Source organism: Xiphophorus maculatus, chromosome 9 (genome assembly GCF_002775205.1).
Source record: "Xiphophorus maculatus strain JP 163 A chromosome 9, X_maculatus-5.0-male, whole genome shotgun sequence".
Lineage (NCBI taxonomy): Eukaryota > Metazoa > Chordata > Actinopteri > Cyprinodontiformes > Poeciliidae > Xiphophorus > Xiphophorus maculatus.
Window position 1 is genome coordinate 27,775,015 of NC_036451.1, and position 22,578 is coordinate 27,797,592.

The window sequence follows — 22,578 nt, forward strand, 5'->3', positions numbered from 1 at the left end:
ACATGTCATGTTGTCATGACAATGCTTATCAAGCAAGCTGCTGATGCTGGCAGACGTGTTTTACAAAAGTGGGCAATTATGTTTCTAAGATTAGATATTTCTCTTAAAGTAAAAGGATTTTCCAAAGAAATGCTTCCATATTCCACCTATTTTATCTGCTTATTAAAATATAACACCAAACAAATGACTTTATTTTATTTATACCTTAATCTCTTTAAAATTGATCGGTTCCTCTCTGCTAATACCACAGGCTCCCTCAGTATGAGGGATCACTGCAGTAAACGTTCAACATTCCTCAGAGAGAAAACATTTTAAAAACTTGCATTATGACCTGAAATTGGAAAAACAACCACACAGACACACATTTGCCTAAGAGTTAACTTAACATTCATGGTTTTGGACTGTGGGAGGAAGCTGCAGTACCCAGAGGGAACCTCATGGATCAACATTAAAGTATCAGAATCTCCATTTGTTCTGGTAGAGGGTAGAGCAGAGAACCGGTCAGTAGACGGACCACAACCGTACGCACAGCTCAAGAAATGATTCCTCTGATTTTAAAGACTTAGCTGGATATGGATGATAAAACACATTATCATAATCATGATCAACTTAGAGCTCTGTGACTTTTATGCTAAGATTTAATGCTGATACTGGCCTCACTTGAAACTTGCAGGATCAACATAACTAAACATTGCAGGGGAAGTTATCAGCTCTTACCAGCATGTTTTTTTCTAAGTTCAAAGGTCTTTAGAAAACAACTTATTTTTGGAATTACAGAACTTGTGTCTCAATAAGGTTTCTGGCAGCTGATCCTTTGTGTAGCAGCAGACAAATCTTTCTCTTAGTCAGGGCTATGGACTAATTGTCATGTAACTTATCACTTGTCAATGACTGTATATTTTTAGCTCCATTCTCAACCACAGTGGTTCTGTCATGACAATAAGCTGGTCTGTGATGAAAGCGCTTTTTATTTCTTATCTTTCTGTGTAAATAGATGATCATTTTTGCACAACCTTTATATTCTTCATATTGATCTGTGTGATGCGATTCTTGCATTTGAATTTTAAACTGAGTTTATCCAGCAACTGTAACCACTTTCATTTATTGCTATAATTATTTGCTCAAAACATTTCTTTTGAAGACACAGTGAGTGAGACAGAGCAAACACTGGAGTCCAGCAGTGTCTCCCAGGCCAGAAGGGATGTAGTGCCTCTCCAGCCTGTTGTGGGTCTGACCCCGGGGGTCTCCTCCCAGCTCCCCCCAGATGGCACAGTTCCTCAGCCGTGACTGAGCTGAGCCAGCATACGGAGGATTCTCACTTCAGCCACTTCACATGTTGCTTTTGCAGTCATGATCCACACCATGTGGCCATATGTGACGGGGGAAATAGGTGGATTAAAAAATCAGCGGAGCTTTTTCTGCATTACTGCAACCCCCCCGCCCCCCACAAAAAAACACAGTATCATAACTCTTTAACAAAACACCTAAATCTCTTTCACTTAAGACTTCCAGGAGGCGTCCAGATGCTTTGTTACTGCTCTATTGGAATCCTAAAAAGCCAAGATTGAGCTCATGTGGTTTTTCTACCAGATAGAAACTGTAACCAGCTGCAGCGCTGTGTGTGTTTTGTATTTAATGGAGAAACCTGGACCAACATTCATTAACGCACTGATTGTTCTCTGCATCAGTGCTTCTCAAAGTGCAAAGCCGTTTTTTCACAACCTGTTTTGTACTAAAACTGAACCTTTTTTTGTTACAAGGACATTCAGAAAGATTTTAAAATAATATATTTTTACCCCTTGATTAATAAAAGCCATTGATGTGTAAACTCTTGATGCACCTTTTTCTTCCTTTTTATTGTCAACATGTCTAAGACTTTGGAGTAGTGAGCAGCTCCAGCCAGCAGCTCATATCCTTAACAGCACCGGTAGGAAGAGTTATTCTTGTCTGTTTAAACAAGGTGGTGAGAAATAATCTATTTCTGTTTTTCATTTTGCTAAACGTTCCAAACTCCAGCTGTGGCTGTTTGATCGGGTTTCCAGCGTCTCCTCTGAATGATGAAGCTCATGTAGTTGTTTACATCCATCGCTGCCAGGATTTTGAATGACTTATCATGTTAACAAGTTTATTCACTTGTGATTTGAATTTTGCTCTTGTTTAATGGAAACACCGCAATTGCAAAATTGCATTTTTTTCAACATCAGCAGAGTTTAGACAAAGACCTGCTCACATTTGTAATGGAGATGTAGCTGTTGTTAACTTTACTGTTTTTGATGAACGTACACAATCTGTTTTGTACCATTTTAATGGAATAAGTTAGTTTCATGATTAGAAAAAAAATGACCTTCCAGACAGATTTTTCAGATGGGTGAGATCCATTTTATTAATCAAAATCCTGAAATTTGTGAGACATCACAAAATATTAGTTGCAAAAATTACCTGCATAACAATGGGAAGTTACATTTATTTCCTGAGGACTGACCCAAGATCAGTCTGTATATGAGGAATGACTGAGGACATGAGGTGAGACGCTGAGGAAAAACATTCTCCCAAACTGCAACGATAAACTTCTGTCAGATATGATTCAATCCAATTCAGAGCAATGTACTCGAACGTTAACCACTGTCCAAGTCATGACAATATGCTATCATTTAAGATTCAAAGAATGCTATCTAAACTTCTCAGAGATGTTTTTGTGCTGTGACATGCTTTATAAATAAGTGGAACATTCTTTAGTTAATTAAAAGCTTCTTTCTTTTAAAAAACAACAACAAAAAACAGCGCTTTTCAATGAGATGTTTTTCTTTCCTATAGCTTGATGTCACAGATGCATAGCTTTGCTTTTCATTAATCATTTCACAGCCTTTCACATCTGATGATGCTGCAACTTCAATATAGATACAGCTGTCCTAAGGTTTATGTGCTGTGATTCATATTTTGAACATTTTCTTCTTTTGTTGTGTTTTCTCTTGGTACATTGATGACATGATGTTTATTAGTTACAGCCATACAATGTAACTGTTAAGATGCTGGATGTTCTTTTGGCCTTGCAGCTGGATCAGAACATTCCTTTTCCATATCTCTCAGTTTCATTGTTATGGAACAAATGATTTTGTATCAACAGAAGGAGAACAAGCCTGAACTCCACATCTGAAGATTTTTTTGTATTGGATTTTTTTTTTTTCCACTTACAGAGTTTTGTGATTGTATTACATCTGCTTTGTCCACATGAGCTTCAACCTCCTCCTTTAGTTTGAGTTGTTCCTTTGGTTTTCTTAATCTGTGTTCAACTACTTCTGTCCATGTTTGACACATTGTCACTCAGGCTTATATCACCTTTCAGATCCTTCATTTTCTCTGAGGACACATACTTCACTGCTTGAGAATTCAGTTACTTGAAATTCATCATCTGTTTCATCATTTTGAGCTGTAAAATTGGGCTCCACAGAGCTTTGATTCTGAAGCAACTCATCAGTTCCATCCAGTCATTGCTAAGCGACGCATTTAAGGATGTTTTCACCCCTGATAGTCCAATAGACTCAGTGCAGTTGGGAACCAAAATTACATTCATTACATTTCCAGCTGGTGTGGTTGGCTTTCACTGTGTCAAATGATCCAAATCCTTTGAAAAATTTGTTTCCCCCCCATCACCTGTGGGTGGCACTGCACCAAGAACCACTGAAGGAAATAACACAAGAACCTCTGCAGAAGACACTGAGCACAACTTCCTTCTTCACAAACTGCAAACAAATGGAGTGACTTCAAATTGTAGCGTTTCTAGAATTTCTAGACCACATTTCTCTTTCTAAGCGCCAGATACATGTGACTTGTTTGGTTCTTTTTACCCGGAATCCCCTGCACTATCGTCTACTTCCAGCTTTTGGAGTGGTCTCCAGTCCGCTTGCTGTTCTGCATTAGAACCTCACCAGGTTTCACTTAAACAAAACTAGGTTTTTAGGTGGACTAGATTTTTTTGGTCCACATCAGAGTTCGATTACACATCCACACCTCACCAAAAAAAACTGGACTTCCTAGGCAAAAAAAGCAGAGTTCAATTAAAGGGGCCCAAATATGGGCTGGTGTGAATGCACCTTCAGTGCAGTGTTATGTGACTTTCTTGGATGTTCGCACTATTGAACCAAACTCTTCCACTAAAGAGTGGAAGACATAAAAACCTTTTTTATTTTGTTTTCCAGAAATCAAACTTTTAATTTTATTCACAACTATACGTTCTTCCTGCTGCTTTTCAGCACTAATGGCCGAGGCCTGAACAGGTAGTTTATTTCTCTTTTATAGTTTTTCATTGTATAATCAGCCTCTCCCAAGGTGTGTGTGTGTGCTTTGCGAGTCGGGAGTTGGTTAATGGCCTGGGCTTGGATTTGATAGCGCTTTATCAAATCCAGAGGACCCCAAAGCGCTTCACACTACATTCAGTCATTCACCAGTTCACACACACATTCACACACTACATTATAGCGACAGTTGCCTGGAGGTGGTCTGACAGAAGTGAAGCTGCAATGTGCTGGCTCTACCGGACCCTCTGACCACCAGCAGTAGGCAAGGCAGGTGAAGTGCCTTGCCCAAGGACACAATGACTAAGACAGATGGAGTGAGAGTTTGAGCCAGCAATCCAAACTTCCTAAACCGTTGCCACATTTTCTTGTTATACTCAGTCACTTAGTGTCAACTGGATTTCAATCAGCCTACCTTAGTGTGGTTGCAAATTATTTGACCATTTTGTGTGCCCATGTTCTGAAAGCTGAATAAGGCAACCACACTGTATTATACTCTAACGGCTTCCACAATCACCAGATCTTTATCGAACAGAGGCTCTTTGAAATGTGGTGAAATTCAAGATTGGCATCATAAAATGTTAAGGCTACAAATCTGCACCAACTTCATGATGCTATAATGTTGATATAGATCCAAATTTTTATGGAATGTTTCTGAATCTTTGATAAATGTTTGCCATGAAAAAGTAAAGAAAAAATTGACTGAAAACTGTCTATACCAAATTCTGTCTAATACAGAAGCGGATGAGGTTTTTTTTTTTTTTTTTTTTTTTTTTTTACTATTTTGGATTAATGGACTGCCTGAAGTTAGTTTCAGTCCTCAGCAGATTATGCTGAGTTGGAGGTAGAGCTGGAAGCAGCCAGAGCACAGGTGCAGGTTTTGGATGAGTTCAAGCTCTCCAAATTTCTGACTTGCTGAGAGCACATTAAGTACCCACATCCTTTTAACCACTGCTTGTCTCTTCCTGTCCTTCATAAGCAAACTATAGACAAGCGTTTCCTCAAACACTTTTCCAAATGATTATGGAAAAAACAAAAAAAGCTTTTCATGTCTATTTCAGTGGTTGCATATGCATGTGATAGAAAAATTAATGGCATGAATGTGTTTGTGTTTGTGTGTGTGTGTGTGCGGGTGGGCGTGCATGTGTGTGTGTCATCCCCTCTTGAAACGAAGAAGCTGCAGAGATGGGAATGACTGAAAAACATAACTAGCAAGGTAAAGTAGACTAATGCATAGTGGACTTTTAATTAATATACTGATCTGGAATTTTAACAGCTTACATCCTGTGAGTGTTAAACTCTGAGTGCGTCAAAAAGACTAAGCCACCCACAGCCTTCTGATTCAACAACCCAACCCTGCATCTGGTCTGGCAGCATGGCCAGGCCCTAAGCATTGGATTATGTTGTTTATCCCTCACCCAGATCTGGACACACATAATCAGAGCAATAGCAGAATTTCCTGGCCAATCCAAATATATTGTTTTGTGACAAAAAGAAAATCACAAGGTGAGCTTACCTCACTGATTTTAAGGCACTTAGGGGCCTAATACCCATTGCTACACAGTTGAACTGATAATCTTGCCCTAAAGTGATAAGAAAAAGCAAGTAGAAAAATAAAAACTCAATTCTATGATTTTTTCTTACCACCATTCTGTTGTGGAGACAATAATAAAATGCAAATATATTTGCATATGATTTCCACAACAGAATGGCAGTAATCATACAAACATCATTTTTATGACTAGGCTGCGACTGCATGTTTTTAGTCTTGATTTGGCATATTTGCAGGTTTCATTCGTGAAGACATTTTGTCTTCTCTGTAAAAAATGTGACATTTTTCTTTATATCAACTTAGAATTGCCTCCAGCAAACATCTGTTTCTCATTAGCTGTGGGTTCAGACCCTCTGTATGAAGCAAAGCGCAGAACAAGGGGTGGTTTTTAACCAGGCTAACATTGTCATGACCGGATTGTAGAAGTGGACAGGATTTCCCTTGATGAACATGAGAGGACTGTAAAGATCCAAAGCAAGGCCTCTTTTTATGCTGAACATTCAATCTCAACATTATGGCTTTGAATCTCATAATTTTCCTTTTGAAGGTTGAAATGATCATCCTAAAAGGAGATGCATGAAAGACTAGCTGATTCATGCATTAACACGGTCAAACTGTAGGTGGCGATACGAATCTGATTTCGTCCTAAGTTCGATATCAAGAAGAAGAACAGAAGCTCTTCCATGGAAACAAGGGACGCCAGTCTGCTGGTATGAGAGAGTGAATAGTTAAAACAAGATGAAACCGGATATATTGTGTTATTCTGTAGATGATGAATTGTTCAGAGGTTAGAAGATTTCCGAATGAATCCAAAGAAAGCGCAATATGCAGCTAAAACTAGCTGCTATCGGTTTAGCTCCAAGCTAGCTTAAAATGTTTCTCCTGTGTGGTAAAAACCAAAGGAGAGGAAAATGTAAGGGGGGGAAACGACTGACTACGTAACGGACAGCTCATGAGAACCAGCTGAAACATGTGGAAGGTAAGCGGTCGGAGTTCGGCTCTGAACCGGGCTGAGGCGCTGCTGTCAGCCAAGAGGAGCAGCGCAGGAGACGGAGGAGGCTCCACACAGGACTCACCCACCAAAACACAGGTGGGCACTCACAGTCCGGAACGTCTTGAAAATGTGTTTTCATCGAAATCATGGCGCGTAGAAAAGAATATAGATTTTCATATTAGAAAGATATGGATTGTGAATTATGCAGTCACACTAATAATTATTTGTAAACATATCCTTTGTATAATCCATGAATATTTTTTTGCTTCTGTCTGAATATCATCATGGCTACTTCACTTTAGACAAATCTAAGGGAACTTAAGAAACAATACCACACGAAAAAAAGTATTAGGTCTCAAGGTCTTGGATTCCTATCTGTAGATTGTTCTGTGTGGAAGGTATCAGCAGGAGCTGAAGGTTGAACCACTAGTGGGATCAGGTCCTCACATCAATGTAATGATGATGTAAGACTCATTGAAGTGAGGTGTTTAAATTTACTTTCCAAACTGAAGACTTTGGTGACATGCTGTCACCTATAACAGAAAAAAAGTCGCTGTTCACTTTTATGAAAGAAAAAAAGAAAACGAAATGTGACTAAATATGCCAACAGAGTTGGGAACAGTGCTCATCTGGGTTACTGTTAGAAAATGGTGAGTTTTTATGACATGGAAAATAATAAAACCAGTACAGTCAGAGTTCTTGTTCAACCCTACTATTGTTAGCAGCAGAACTGCTTGGAATCAGCTGATGCCATTTTCAACTGATTGAACTTTTTTAAATGGGCAGAAACTGGAAGCTAGTGCCATTAATTGAAGGTCATCTTGTCAATCCACTGATCTAGCTGGTCATGCTAACTGTAAAATGTTAATATTTTATTTATGATAGTAAAAATGAAACAGAAATGTAAATATTTCATTCTACCGCTGTGTTGTAAAAGTACTTTTTACCAGAGATTAGTACACAAACGAATTTGTTGCATCTCTCCTTGTGTTTAGGGAGCCTCCTTAAGAACCGGACCTGTTCCTCCAAACAGCCACAACTTGTTCTCTGACCTGAGTGACCTCGCCTCAGAGACCTCTGCTTCTGAACAGGGTGCTGCATCTGCCACACTTGCTAATACACAAGAAAACCTTGAGAGAAAAGGAGATTCAACCCAGGTAAGTTATAGTGATGTCATCATAAAATACGGTTGAATGTCATGGGAAATATAAAGAGATATTTTTGGTTCCCCTTGAGAAGATGTGTATAAATTTACCTCTTAGATTTGATTCTTTTGCTTTAGGATCTCAGGCCTCAGAGTTCACTGGGAGAAGGGAGCAGGTTCCTAAAGAAGGCTCCAAAACCAGCTAACAGCAGCCACTCGCCGGTCAGCAGGAACCGAGCACAGGCTGTGGTACAACCAAGGTGAACTCCTGTTACTATACAAGAAGTGGGTCTAAATAGATTGTCAATTGATCTATTTTGGGGTTTCTTTGGTTAGATGTGTGTCATCCTCCCAGCATGGCTCTCAGGCTCCAGCCTTGCGTAGGCTAGCTGAAATCGAGAGTCGTGTTCGGAGCCGCAAGCAGGAGCTAGAACAGGCTAAGAAGGCCTCAGCAGCTGTCCTCAGTCAAGCCTCGGATGTGGAAATGTTGCCAGCTGCAGCCGTCCAGATCAGGGAGGCCTCTGCGGCCCTGTCAGCGCAGTTCGACACTGACCAGAGCCAGAGGGAGGACTGTTTCCTCAAAAAGAAAAACCAGAGCATCTCTGCTCCCGCCGAGGCAGCAAAACATGCTGCTGCTGGCGTCGGGTTCAGATCACAAGCCGGGAATGCTGTTGAACATTCTGGAGGGTTGGAGAGGAAGCCAAGGAGACCAATGAGCGGTGTGAGTCTGGAAAGTGATGAAGAAGACATGAGGAAACTGCTTGGAGACTCAGTAGAATCGATCAGCATGTCTGGACCCGGGAGATCTTCATCTGTGAAAAGACCACACAGGGTAGGTTTGCTTTCACTCTGTCTAATTGAATCTCTTTGAGGTAGTTCAACTATAAAACCCTCTGGAAAAAATCTGTCTTCATTTGTTTATGGTCAAACAAGAAATTCCACTTTAAATATGTGATTGTCTGCACAGGTCAGTGTTAGCCCCGCCCACAGTCCTGGCTCTTGAAGAGAGCCACGGACAATATTATTTAGTGGTGATTCTGCATTTTTTCATGCAACAGGAATCATGAAATATTTAATTTTATATTTAATAAATTACCTACATTGGCTATTATAAGTTTTCATTTTAATGATTTAGTGACATATTTAATAAATTACATGTTTATTAAATTATTTAGCCATTTTTGAAAACAAATTTGTTTATTTCTTGGTAGATTTAAATAATCATTTAAGGATGTACTGTATTTATCTGATCATTTTGTCCCCCTTTGCCCTCCATATGGCTGCTCTCTTATGGAAAAAAAATTATGATCATTTTGGTCAATATTAGAAATATTCTAAACAATTGCTTACTGAAAAGATTGGTGTGTTTCACTTAAAAAACAGCAAATTGCATTAAGCATTACATGTTCTCTGAGACGTTCTTGTTTAATGTAGTATTAATTCAAATGTAGATTTTTACGTAAATATTAAACAGATCCTCTTCCCACTACTCAGTCTTGGTGTGGAACATGTCAAACTAATAATAATAATGGAAAGATACTTGTTTATTTGCTTTTGTGATCATTTGGATCAAAATGTAACAATTTATTTGATTAATTAAGCTCTATTATTTAGCTATTTCCAAAGACTTTGAAGTCAGCTATTCTTCAATGAATTTTTTTTTAGGTATATATATACAAAGGAAAACTTTTCCGGGAGTGAATGACTCAATGGGTTTACCACAGGGTCAGTCTGTGAAATGATAAAAGTCTGATGCTGAGCACAGCAGCAAACTTCCATGGGAACAGGATAAAACAGACGGATGGGATTGCTGAATAAGCCGGCCGAGGTCTGGACCCCAACCTTACTGAATCAGTGGAAGGGGACCTGGAGACGCCGCCGCCTGAACGGGGGGCCACTAACCTCAGTTACCTGAAGCATCAACAGAAAGAGAAAGAGAACTGTTGTGGACGTCCTCCACAGTAATGTCGCAGACTCATGCAGTCACAACAGACAGTGGAAATTACACATTTATGGAGATAGGTGGGGGGGTTTTTTAGATGGTAAAATGTTAAAACTAGTGATTTTTAAACCGAAAATATTGGATTTTAAATTTTTTTTACCTGGATTGTTTCACTGAATCCATCAGGGGATTTTCGTGAAGCTGTACTGCTCTGAAAACCTGAGCGGATTTAAAAGCCTGGCTGTTCTTTCCTCTCATGCAGACACTCAGCAGTGCCGGTGAGGAGGGTGAAAGGCCAACTGCTGCCCACCCTTCACCGCCCTCTCCTTCCTGTCACAGCTCTCCGTTCCGATTCACCGGTCAGGCCCGGGCCCAGTTCAGTCCCTCAGCGCTGTCCCCGTCGCCCTCTTCACCCCGTTGCCCCTCCACCACCCCAGAGAGGCAGGGCTCCTCTCAGAAGGCAGAGGATCCGGAGCACAGTCAATCATCCTCGTCAAGCCGTGCGGAAGTCCTTTCTCTGGAGGAGCTGTTCCCTGTGGGGCCGGGATCTGAGCATCCACACAGTCACATGAGTTCAGCTTCTATAGAAGGTGAGAGGGGCCCATCAGGGAAGGAGAACAGCTTTACCCCTTAGTTTGACTGAAAGCAGAGAAGATCAGAGATCAGTAGGCTTTAACATTATTCTTGTCCCTCTTCCTCTCATGCATCCTAGAAGGCCCAGGAGGTACGTCCATTTTTCCTCTGCAGAACAAACACGCTGTGCCTGGTGGATTATTAGTGTTTTGGGGAAGTTTTGTTCTAGAACAGCTGGATTTGTTCTCAAAATTAAACAAACCCTATTAATTATTTAGACTTCTGAGCTCAAGTGATTGGACTGGATTTTATTTAGGAGTATCAGAGTAAAAGCGTTCCGACAGACTGGTGACCTGTCCAGGATGTATCTCGCCTCTCGCCCGGAACGTTAGCTGGAGATAGGCACCGCACCCCTCCAGACCCCACTAGGGACAAGGGTGTAAGAAAATGGATGGATGGAGAGTAAAATGGGACTGAATTAAGTCTATACAAAATATCATGATTATATTGTTTTCACAGTGAGAGTGTGTAACATTTTATTTTTGAAAAGGATTGTTTAGGATGCAACAATTGTTGGCCAAAATACCATTTGTGATCAATAGAATTATTTAATCAGTTTGACAATGCTGAGAAATTCAAGTTATATAAATAAACAATAAAAAGTTACTGTAACTCTTCAAGAAGGTCAGGCAAGTTTAATAATGCAGCACATTTCAGCAACAAGGCAGTTCATGATAAAAACGACAAATAAGACATAAGTTGAAAAACAGATGTTATGATGTTCCAGTTATCCTAAACAGGTGAGTTTTCAGCTCTGATTTGAAGGAACTCAGTTTTTTTTTTCTGTTTTTCAGTTTTCTGGAAGCTTGTTCCAGATTTGTGGAGCATAGATGCTCAATGCTGTTTCTCCATGTTTGGTTCTGGTCCTGGGAATGCAGACCAGACCACAATACATGCTTAATGTATTGTGGTGCTAAGCCGTTCAGTGATTTATAAAATAACATCTTTTTAAAGTCCATTCTCTGAGCTACAGGAACTGTAGAACTAGGTGATGTGCTCCATCTTCCTGGTTTTGGTCAGAACTCCAGCAGCAGTGTTCTGGATCAGATGCAGCTGGAGGATTGATTTTTTTAGGCCAACCTGTGAAGACACTGTTGCAATAATCAATGAGACTAAAGATAAACTCATGGATGAGTTTCTCTAGATTTTGCTGAGTCATTAGTCCTTTAATCCTGGAAATGTTCTTCAGGTGAGAGAAGGCCGACTTTATAACTGCCCTTATGTATCTTTGAAGTTTCAGGTCAGAGTTCATCACTACACCCAGATTTCACTCTAATCATTAGTTTCCACCTGTAATAGCTGAAGCTGTGTGCATCGTTCCTCTTTAAGTCCAAAGATAATAACTTCAGTTTTGTTTCTGTTCAGCTGAAGAACATGGCAGTAATACCAGTACTGTGGTTGAACTGTCCTCAGATCAGATCACTGAATGTTAGGCACAGAGAAGAGAAAGTAAAATGTGGAATTATGGTATCCAATACAAGCATAGCTGTCTATGCTATTCTTCCAGTAGCATAGACTGAATTCAGATCCCACAACATAGATTTTAGATTTTTGTCTATCACGTAACATCCCTCTAGAGATACATTAAAGTTGGTGGTTGGAACATGACAAAATGTGAAAGGTTTAAGGGGTGTGAATACTTTTGCAAGAAACTAAGCTCTCAAAACAGAGCTGCTGAAACTGCAAAGATGCTACATCCATCTGAGACATCAGCATGCGTCAACATCTGTGGCCTCATTTATTAAGAGAAAAATATTTTCTGTTCCTTTTCTGCAGAGATCAAGGTCAATGTGATGACTCTCGATGAGCTGACACCCTCTGAAACGCTAGGAAAGCAGGTGGGAACAAAACATGTGATGGAAAATAAGCGTAATAATGTCAACTTAATGAAATCAAATTACCAAAAGACTCATTTTACTGATTTGGTCTTGGTGCCAATGCAGAATCAAAACAAAATGGCCGACTCTGTCCCTGGATCCCAAAGTAGACGCCGGCTGTCACCATGGGAGGGGGAGGAGGAAGAGACGGCAGTGGACTATCACAGCGACTTTGACACTGATTCTAGCGCCAGGCAGATTTCAGAGTACCTTGGAGAAGGTGATGATCAGGAAGCAGAGGTCAGATCAGAGGTCAGATCAAAGGTCACACAGGCGGTTTCCAGGACAGTTGAGTCTCTCAGGAAGACGGAAGATGATTATTCCAGTACTTTCTCCAGTGTGAGATCAGAATCATTCAGCAGAAGCAGACAGAGCTTCTCTCAGCATTCAGGAAGGCATGCTTCAGTCAGGAGGAGTTTCAAAGACGCAGCAGCACAGACGTGGCCTGATCCACCAGGTTACTCCTGGTCAGCAGGTCAGTCTGCGTTCTCATTGATATTTGTCAGACTTGAGTTCTGATCATGTTCATGAAGCTTTGTCTGACTCTGGGCTCTCGTTGTTCTGTAGGTACGGCTCCCCTGGACCCCATGGTTGGTAGGATCTACATGGGGCCCACACATGTGGCCCCCCATGCCTTCAGTGCAGACAGGTTAGAAGGTACGTCCACTGGCCCCGGGCCAGATTGAGATGCACAACCTCACCTTAGGTGCTGAATTAAAGGGAGCTTATGGTTGTTGGGTGGGGGCGGGGATCACAAACCACAGAGATTTCTCTTCCTGTGAGGTTCAACTAGATCTTTTGAAATCATCACTAACACAGAGAATATCGGTTTTGAAAAAGATGGGGGGAAATCTAGTTCATCTCTGCTGGCTGATTGTCTTTCTGAAGATAAAGATGTGCTGCATCGCCATCTATGGGTGGAATTCTGCGTTTGCAGGTTGCTTCATAAGGGACTGCTTTTAGTTATTGCAGCATCCAGCTTTCAGATTCCTGCTCTTCTTGTTTCATATATAAATATAGAATGCTCTTATATTCTATTCATGTACTTTGTTGTAACTCTATCTACTTTATTATGCGATTAACATGTAATAATACTTAATATGTAAAGTGCCAATAATATTTTTAAGTACCATCTTGAAGTAGAACCCTAAATCCCAATAAAATCATATTCTGATGAGTTCTCATAGTGCAAAAGAAGAATTCCAAATTGTTGACTCCTATTCACATGAATTGTTTACACAGTAAAAGCAAATCCCACATAACATCTTAATATGCTTTTTACAGCAGCCAAACAGCCAAAAACGTTAACATTTAGCATCAACCAAGCTTCAAGTATCTTGTAGATTTGGCTTTCAAGGCCTGTAGTAAAACAGGAAGTTAAATTAGAATGGGGCAACGGCGATTGGTTAAAATTCAGCCGAGTTGCAGTAATTGGTCAGATTTGCAGAAAACTTCCAATGACTCGTGAAAATTCTAAGTCTGTGCAAAATTTACAAATAAGTGAATTTGCATTAATAGTTGTGATCTCAACATCCTGGAGGGACTGATATATCACTATATATTTACTCTACAAGCACTATAATCATCAGAGCTTTTGCTATAAAGCCAGTCATAATATTGAACTAGGGGTGCACCGTTTTCTGGCTGATCACAGATCTGACCTGCAGATTCCAATTTTGGCTTATACAGTTTTTTTATGTGAAAAATTAGAGTGAAAGTTGGCAACAGTAGGGTGACTATTATTAACCACGCACGTGCAGATGTGACCCGGTGGGCAGCTCCGTCAGTCAGCCCTCTCTCTGGGCAGAGCAGAACGGTGGCTGATTTTCAGTCCTGTGGAGGTAAATAACACCAGTGAATCATTGGTTTCACAAAACTAAGGAAAATCAGGTCGGATTTATCGGTGCACCCCTATATGGAACGTCATGAGTTCTGCAGAAGCCGTACTGACCAGATTTCTTTTTCACTCCATCAGCTGTGAGCATGTTGGACCCAGCTGGATTTGCTTTGAATGAAATGCTGAAGCAGCAGCTGGCCATGACCAAGCAGTTCATGGAGCGCAGTGAACACCTCCATGCCTGCTTGATGCAAAGCCTGGAGCCCCCCAACTACAGATACACCACGCTGGAGGAAACCATGCGGGTCAGCCTTACACACTTGTTTCTTTAAAGAATTTGAATTAACATGAGTTACAACAACGTTCAATTTATCTTTGGGGTCAATAAAGCATTTTTGAATTTAAGATCTTTATTTGCAATTTATGTCTTGTCTTCAAATAATTTTTACTATGTTAAGACAAAAGAGCTTTTTCAAATGTGGTTTTGATTCCATCATATCTCCTGATGTTTTAGAAGTTGTTGTTTCAGGTTAGTTTCAAAGTTACTTGGAAAGTTTGAGTCTAAAACTGATTATGAGCAGAATTCAGTGGGATGTCTAGAACTGCACCTGTATAGGAGTATAAATGCTGCAGGTCTATGGTCTAGCTAGCATATCTACCATTCTATTTTCTTGATATATTCATGCCTCTGCATTATGACATGTTTGTTTAAAGCTGCAGTATGTAACTGTTATAGAAAATGTTTACATATTTGTTAAAACTGTTGCCATGTCATGAGTTTATACCACAGATAATCTGTGAAAAGATCGATCTCCTCCACCTGCTCCGAGCTTCTACTGCTGTCTGAAGAAATGCACCACTCCCCGACCAAACACAACCAATCAGGGCCAGTAGGGACTTAGCGCTTCCAATCACGCTCATGTGTTTGCTGCTAAATGTGCTAAGGGTAGAAAACAGTTTTTCCATCATTGGTGGCCATGCTAATTAGCCTAGCATTCACAGTAGGCTATGCTAGCTGCAGCGTAGCAGAAAGCAAGGGGTGGGGTGATTGACAGTACCAAGACTGTCAATCCTAGATTTGATTGGGTGTTTCTAGTTAGCACTGGGAGCAAGGAGCTTGATTTTTTTTTTCCAGTTTATTTCTCATACCGTACTGACAGTTTCAACATATATGTAAAAAATATATTTTTTAAGTTACATACTTAAACGCTTTAGGACTGTAATTCTTAGTTAAACTTCAGAGTCTGTGAATTTTCAAAGCAGATTGATGATTAAACTTTGTTTTTCACAGAGCATCTGCAGGCGCAGACGTCCCAAACCTCACAGGGAGAAAACATAGAGGAGGTTCTACAGGAAATGGAGGCTGAGCCAGATGCTTCAGAAACACCCTGACCACTTTCTACACATTCACTAAAACATTTTAACAATGGATTGTTATAGCAAAGACAAAAAAAATAAACAAACGGTCATAGTTATTAAAGTACTGTTCTGCTTCATGATTTTCCATGGTCCGCTGTGGAAACAACCCACCAGACAACGTAACAAAATGTTTATTTAAAAAAAGAACAGGTGTGCATTCAGTTACAGTAATTCCTTTGCAGTCTCAGACTGTCATCATGATGCATTTAAACGACAAGTGCAGAATCTAACAGAGTGAAGATGGATGGCACAACTACACTGGTGAGCGATGTGAGGTTAAAGTTGAAGGCACAAATTGAGGCTATAGTGTTGGTCATCAGTAGGGGTCGTTGAAGGGGTAGTGAGGATGTCCTGCATCCCTGGGAACTCGCTTCCCCTCCACCTGAAACAGTTAAAGCCAAAGTCAGTGCGCTTCTCTTGCCTGGGCGGATATTTTTTGACATCTAGGTCATGTTTTTGCTTCAAACGGCTGCAGAGGAACTGCAAATCATGTTGACATGCTGCCTACTCACCTCAATCATTGGTACGATGTAGCGCCAGCCTCTGTTTAGTGCTGTGATGCTTTTCATTTCTTCTGCTTCGAGGGTAAAATCAAACACCTGATGGAAAAAAGTTTATTCAGCAAATAAAAACACCTGAGCTCACCAAACATGCTATCATGTGGAAGAAAACTGGTGTGACAGACAGGTTACCTGGATGTTCTCCTTGATGCGCGACTCTGTCACACTCTTAGGAATTGTTACTACACCTCGTTGTGTCTGCCATCTGAAAGGACCAGAGTTGAACAGACTTGGAGAAACCGTGTTTATGGCTACATAAATACAGATATGGGAGAAAAATTGGCATGTGGCCCAATATCCTTAACCACAAAAGAAAAAAAAGTTACATTTATATTTAAAGATCCAATTCAAATCCATGCTTGCATGGTAGGAAAGAGGCTATATCTATTATATCTTCATGAATTACAGATTTTTTTTAAAGGGGCAGTATGTATTTTCCAGGCTCATGGTGCCATTTCATAGCACTATCAAGTAATTATGTTAACTTCAGTTGTTATAAAAATGCTATATAGATCAAATATGACTTAAAAGATATTTTACTTTCTAATTTAACATGTTTAAATTGGGCATCTGTCTCTTTAAAAACTCCTGCTCTGAAACTCTGCCTTCAGAAAGTCATCACAACATGGCTCCTCCATTAACCCTTTAACAATGTTTTTACCAGCACTGATAAGTAGCTCCTGTAATAATTTCATCAGATGAGCTGCTGGCTAGTCTGAAGAGCTGAGTGAGAGAGCTGCTCTGTGAGGCGGAAGCTCAGAGGAGGAGGATTTCTCAAACATGAATGACAGAATCAGAGCAACACTGCATGTATGTTTATGGTGAGGAAATAATTTAGAACATGGTGTAAAGCTCAAAATTGTTTATTTTACATAACACTGCCTCTTTAAAGTCCAATTTTCATTTCTCTTCTCCTATTGTTGCCAACTGACACTAAATTTCATTTAATCATAGAATGTTACTTCTACATTTTGGCTCAGGAGATGTAACGCTTCTCTATGGGGCTGAAAAGTTTCCAGCTAAAGACTCGTTGCAAGATGTGCATTACTGGAACCCACCAACCAGTGACATGTTTCATTACTGGGATTTTTCCATACTCTAGTCATTGCTGCTTCCTCTTGTTTGTCCTTTTACTTCCACTAAATCAGTGGGTTTTCTGACTCACTGACTTTTTTCCGGGGTTAGCTCATGGTGCTTTCTTTTTTTTCTTTGACAACCAACTAAATTTGCAATAGTTTTAAAAGCTGCAGCATATTCTTGTTTTAAAAATTTAGTTGTCAGTTTATATGGTCACTGTCAAGACAGTTTTAAGTCTGTAGACAAAAAAAACATATAGTTTCATATTGGAATGAGTGGTGGCATCCTGTGTCACTGTTGAAAAAAATACAGCTAGATAGCAGGAATTGGCACCAGAAAAGTAGTAACAGAGCAACAAATGCTTTTTTTAAACTTATTTGTGCGTCACCAACAGAAAACCTGCAGCATTTGTTAATACTCCAATGTAAAGAAATACTGTCACTATTTTTCATAAGTCATCACCCAAATACTGCAGATGTCTCTTGCTCCTATTCATTTTTTTTTTATTATGCCACATTTTCCTTCCACTAGACTTTCCAATCTTATGCTTGGATACAACCCTCTGAAGACCTTGCTTGTTGCCTGGGCCAGATACGGGTGTTACAGTGTCAACAACTGTCATCTGGACAACTCTCTCTATAATATGTAACATAACATTTCAATGCTAAAATCTCTATTGATTTTATGTAATATAGTAATTTAACAAAAAGCTGAATTTATATTAGCCATAATTACATAAATTGACTTAAAATATTTCTCCTATGAGCAACAAAACAGGAGGAGGAGAATAAAATAAATATAGAGTAGTTAACATTTCAAAACATGTATTGTTACTAGGCCTGCCTCAGTAACAATAAATCAATTAATCCATGATATATTTAAACAAACTCAATAATTTCCATTTGCATATTTTATCGTTTTTCTCTTTCTACCAAAAACTGGACGATAAAAGACTTCAGTCTGGTCATTTGGTCTGAGCCATTATTATTTTATTACTTGGAAATGGTGTCGAAACCACAACATTATTGTTTATTGCAATAACTTCTCGGGCAATTTATTGTGCAGCAACAGTTGTTATGGTGACAGTGCTCCTTGACGAGTGCTATTGTAAAGTCCATCTAACATACAGTAAGCACCAAAGCAGCGTATTACTACACAATATGTGACACAGTTTGATACAGGAGGACAAAGTCAGCACTACATGCCTGTGGTGTATATACACTGTTATCAGTAAAATCACCTGAGGATGATCTGAGCAGGAGACTTGTTGTACTTCTCTGCCAGTGACAGAACTGCAGGCTCCTGCAGCAGGACGGGTTCATCTGGATGTTTCCAGGCTCGGTCTGGAGACCCCAGGGGGCTGTAGGCGGTCACCACCAGACCCCGGTCCCGACAGTGTGCCAGCAGGTCTACCTGGGCCAGGTACGGGTGGCTCTCTACCTGAAAGACAGATGCACAGAAGCCCCCTCAGCTGGTTGTTCTCCATTCCTCAGCCTTTGAAGCAACATCATGTACCTGAAGAACAGTGGGCTTAATGCTGGCCACAGACAGGATGTCGTCAATCTGCCTGCTGTTGAAGTTGGACAGGCCGATGGATCGGACCAGGCCCTTCTCCACCAGCTTCTCCATGGCTGCCCAGGTCACCTTGTAGTCTGTGTCATCATACAGCAGGGAGCCGTCCTCCTTCCTGGGAAACGGAGCGTCTCCTCGTCTGGCAAACGGAGTCGGGAGACAGGTGTGAGTGCTGCACACAGTTTGACTCCCAACCTTACAGTATCTCTGCCTGTTTCCTGTATGATCACTGAACAAAGGCACTAGTACAGTAAAACTGTTGGGGTGGGAGGAAAGTGATAATAGATATGCTAAGCTATGCATAGTTATTATCATCGACTGAAATTAAATCTGGCAAATCTACAACACCATGGCTGAAAATGAAAGTAATCTAGGTGTACCAACGGCCCAGTCAAAGTCCAGACTTCACCATGATTAAAAAGCATTGGTAGGTCCTTCAGGCTAGCAGTGCATAAATGTATCTCAGCACACCGCAATGAACAGGAGTAAAGCTGCGTTTCCATTACAAATGTGCATAACTTTGTCAATATTCCACCGATATAAAAAAAAAAGACTGCAATTCGCAATTACTGCGAATTAAATAAGAAACGCAATTAAATTCACATGTGAATAAGTTTCCTCATGTGATAAGTCATTAAAAACATGTCACATTATAATCCTCCAACTACTTCCTGTACTTCTTTGCAGTTTGTGCCAGTGACAATATTTGGTTGTTGGTCGAGTGTGATTCCATTCCAGTTTTACAAAATAAAGAAATTTTGATGACTTTTTATCAAAATCCAAAGTTTTTTGCGAAATAGGCGTGTTCCTATTAAGCAGATTTATTTTCAAAATGTCAAACTACAAAATTGTATGGTCAGAGGAAATGCAGCTAGTGATGAGGCTGATAAAGTTAGACAGAAAACAGCCACAGAGTTATTGTTCCTACAGGCGATTCTATAAGGCGCCGAGCCACAGTGAGGACAGTTTTCCCATCACTACGTTGATCTAAAAAACTGCTGAACTTACTGGAAGGCGTAAGGCCAGTGAATGAGGTACAGGTCCAGGTACTCCAGCTTCAGGTCCTTTAGTGTTTTCAGGAGAGAAGGCTCCACATCCTCTGGGTGATGGCGGTTGTTCCACAGCTTAGATGTGACAAAGACGTCCTCTCGTCTCAGAGACTGAAGAACGAGACAAGAGCTCTTAGGAAAAAAAAACACTTTAAATAACTTTGAATGTGTGACATAAAAGGAGGGAATCGGTAAAAAAAGAAGAAAAAAAAGTTTTACATGAATTATTATGTTAAGAAAACTGTAAACATAATATTTCAACATCCATGTAAGTGGAACATTTATGTGCTTGATAAAATACAAAAAGATAAAGAGTGCAACATCAGCTCAGGGCTCAGTCTGATGAGACGGGCTGCTTCACCTTGTCTGGGCCCAGAATCTCCTGCAGAGCTTCTCCAATCTCAACTTCATTCCCATAGATAGCTGCACAGTCAATGTGACGATAGCCAGCCTCCAAGGCCCACAGAACGGCTTGTTTCACCTGTCAGTTCAGATGAGCAGAGTTATCAAAACTCATATGAAGGCCTGGAGAATGAAGAACTTCCTAAGAATGATAGAATTGTCTGTACCACTTTAAAACTCGCACACAAAAATGATAAAATCACAACAGTTGTTAAAATCACTGAGAACTTTGTCCAGTATGGGCTGTGAAATACATTCAAAACATTCTTAATTGGTAATGTAATGTGGATGAGCTAAATAGTTACATTCTGTAGATTTGTAGATGTCAGTTCACAACAGTTACAATCCATATCCAGAAACGTAAATTCAAATCAATCCAATCAAAACAGACAGATTCACATTTAATTGCACATTTCAAAGAAGCCCAGAAAAATAACATCAAGTTGCTAATTTGGCACTACAGTCAGGCCTGTGCAGTTGTCCTGGTAACCACTAAACCCAGACTCATCCATTGGATTGTCAGAAGGAGACAATTAATCGTACATTTCAACAATACTTCACTTCTCCAGAGTCCAGTGGTGGTTCTGACCACCATGTCATGGCCTAGTAGCTCATGACTGAAAATGCAACTCACTTCCACTTTGTCATAATAACTCCAACAGTTGACTGTGTAATATTTAGCAGCAACAAATCTGTGTCAACAGAAATCTTGTGCCATCTGTTGTGAATTCACTGAGCTCCTGAGTGAACTTCTATGCGCTGGATTTTATCCATCTGGACCACCTGAATACAACGATGTATACATTTTTGAGAATATAGAGCATCTCTTAAAAGGGTGAATAACATAAAACATCCTATTTTTACCTTTCCAGCCTCACTCTTCCATGTGCCCAGTCCAATAAGGGGCATCTTCCGCCCAGTGTTGAGAACTGCAAAGTCATTCATGCCTCTCCAAAAAACCTTACACAGAAAAGAGAAGGTAGTTTACCTGGAGGTTCAAAGCTTTAAGAAATACACTAAACTAACTTCAGACACGTCTGATCTTTTTTAACAAACATTTTCTACTCCGACTAGCATGGTTGAGGTCTATCCAAAGGGCAATGAGGATGCTATGATACAACATAATGGGTGAAAACTGACTTCATAGTTTTAAATATGCAGATGTTGACAGCGGAATAAATGCAGGAAAATTTTATCTTGAACTCACTGATACTACTTGGGTTAATTGTAACTACTTCAGTACCACGCTCCTAATGGAAAGCAAAAATTTCAACTAACTAAAGTCTGCACACATAACAAACCGTGCCCAGAGAAGAATTTACCAAACAAAACTTTCTTCATCAAAGACCTTCTGCCACAATTATTCATAAGTTAGACTCAAGTTTAAGAAAAAACTTGAAAACCTAGCCCAAAACGACGCAGGCCATAATATTTCACATCGGGTCCTTTGAATGTCACGTGACTTTCAGGATCTAGGAACCAGCTGTGCGCGTGACCAACGTGAATTTATCTTGTAGTAACACTAGCTGCTTCATCTGTTAGCTGCTGTAACTAAAGTACTCGCGCTGGATATTTTCAAATCAACCAATAACCAAGTGCTAAAAATCATTCCTCATCGTCTTCTATTTATTATACAGTTCAAACTGTAAAACCAAGCCGCTGCTGCCTGCAGCTCATTTAATTAAGGCAGCTAGCCAGCAGAATGGTGCTCCAGAATGGAACTCCGTAAATGAGCAGGCATATTCCCCATTTTCTGTTCCGTATTCAAGGCGAAAAATTACACGCAGACCAGAAAAGGCAGCATTTATCTAACTCACCCTTTTAGCGGCCTCACAGAAAAAACGAGGTAACGCTCGCTTTAGGATTTGACACCTGAATAAGAGCATGGCTGCTTATCAGCAGTGAAATAAATGACAGCACAACCAACATGGCGCTCCGCGTCGCTTCACTCACCGAAGAGCTGTTCTAAAGGTTGCACCGCCACCTGCTACTTCAACAACAACTCCCTTTCTTTTAGCTTCTCCAGTGCAGAGCTGCCACTTTCTGTTCAAACTGTTCAAAAACACCACCCTGATTTTGCTGACGCTTCCTTTTCCCGGAAGAGTACATTCCTCGATTTCCGGCGAAAATACTATGCATTAGCTCTTTTTTAAAATTAAAGTAAAAATGGCCAATTAAAGAGAAATGTTCACATTTTAAAATGCACTGACATCTTCAAAAGACTCAGC

At 40.2% G+C, this 22,578-nt stretch overlaps 2 protein-coding genes across 5 annotated transcripts; one reads left to right on the forward strand and one right to left on the reverse strand.

Moving 5' to 3' along the window:
• The first annotated feature begins 6,513 nt into the window (after positions 1-6,513).
• On the forward strand, positions 6,514-15,754 carry c9h19orf44 (chromosome 9 C19orf44 homolog). Of its 3 annotated transcripts, XM_023339472.1 has the most exons (11): positions 6,514-6,934; positions 7,834-7,995; positions 8,121-8,242; positions 8,319-8,814; positions 10,187-10,514; positions 10,637-10,648; positions 12,334-12,395; positions 12,501-12,909; positions 13,002-13,091; positions 14,410-14,576; positions 15,563-15,754. In XM_023339472.1, exons 1-11 carry the CDS (start codon positions 6,815-6,817, stop codon positions 15,608-15,610), a joined length of 2,016 nt encoding a protein of 671 aa, XP_023195240.1. In that variant the 5' UTR covers positions 6,514-6,814; the 3' UTR covers positions 15,611-15,754. The 3 variants fall into 3 exon arrangements, with proteins under 3 accessions (XP_023195240.1, XP_014329581.1, XP_023195241.1); XM_014474095.2 differs by having other exon boundaries at positions 12,334-12,909; XM_023339473.1 differs by lacking the exon at positions 10,637-10,648.
• Positions 15,755-15,805: 51 nt separating this feature from the next.
• On the reverse strand, positions 15,806-22,462 carry akr1a1 (aldo-keto reductase family 1 member A1). Of its 2 annotated transcripts, none has more exons than XM_005813026.3 (9): positions 22,304-22,462; positions 21,215-21,310; positions 20,310-20,429; positions 19,908-20,059; positions 18,843-19,038; positions 18,568-18,767; positions 16,383-16,455; positions 16,203-16,289; positions 15,806-16,072 (listed from the first exon to the last, which is right to left on the reverse strand). In XM_005813026.3, exons 2-9 carry the CDS (start codon positions 21,293-21,295, stop codon positions 16,007-16,009), a joined length of 975 nt encoding a protein of 324 aa, XP_005813083.1. In that variant the 5' UTR covers positions 21,296-21,310; positions 22,304-22,462; the 3' UTR covers positions 15,806-16,006. The 2 variants fall into 2 exon arrangements, with proteins under 2 accessions (XP_005813083.1, XP_023195243.1); XM_023339475.1 differs by lacking the exon at positions 22,304-22,462 and adding an exon at positions 22,168-22,293.
• Between the last annotated feature and the right edge of the window lie 116 nt (positions 22,463-22,578).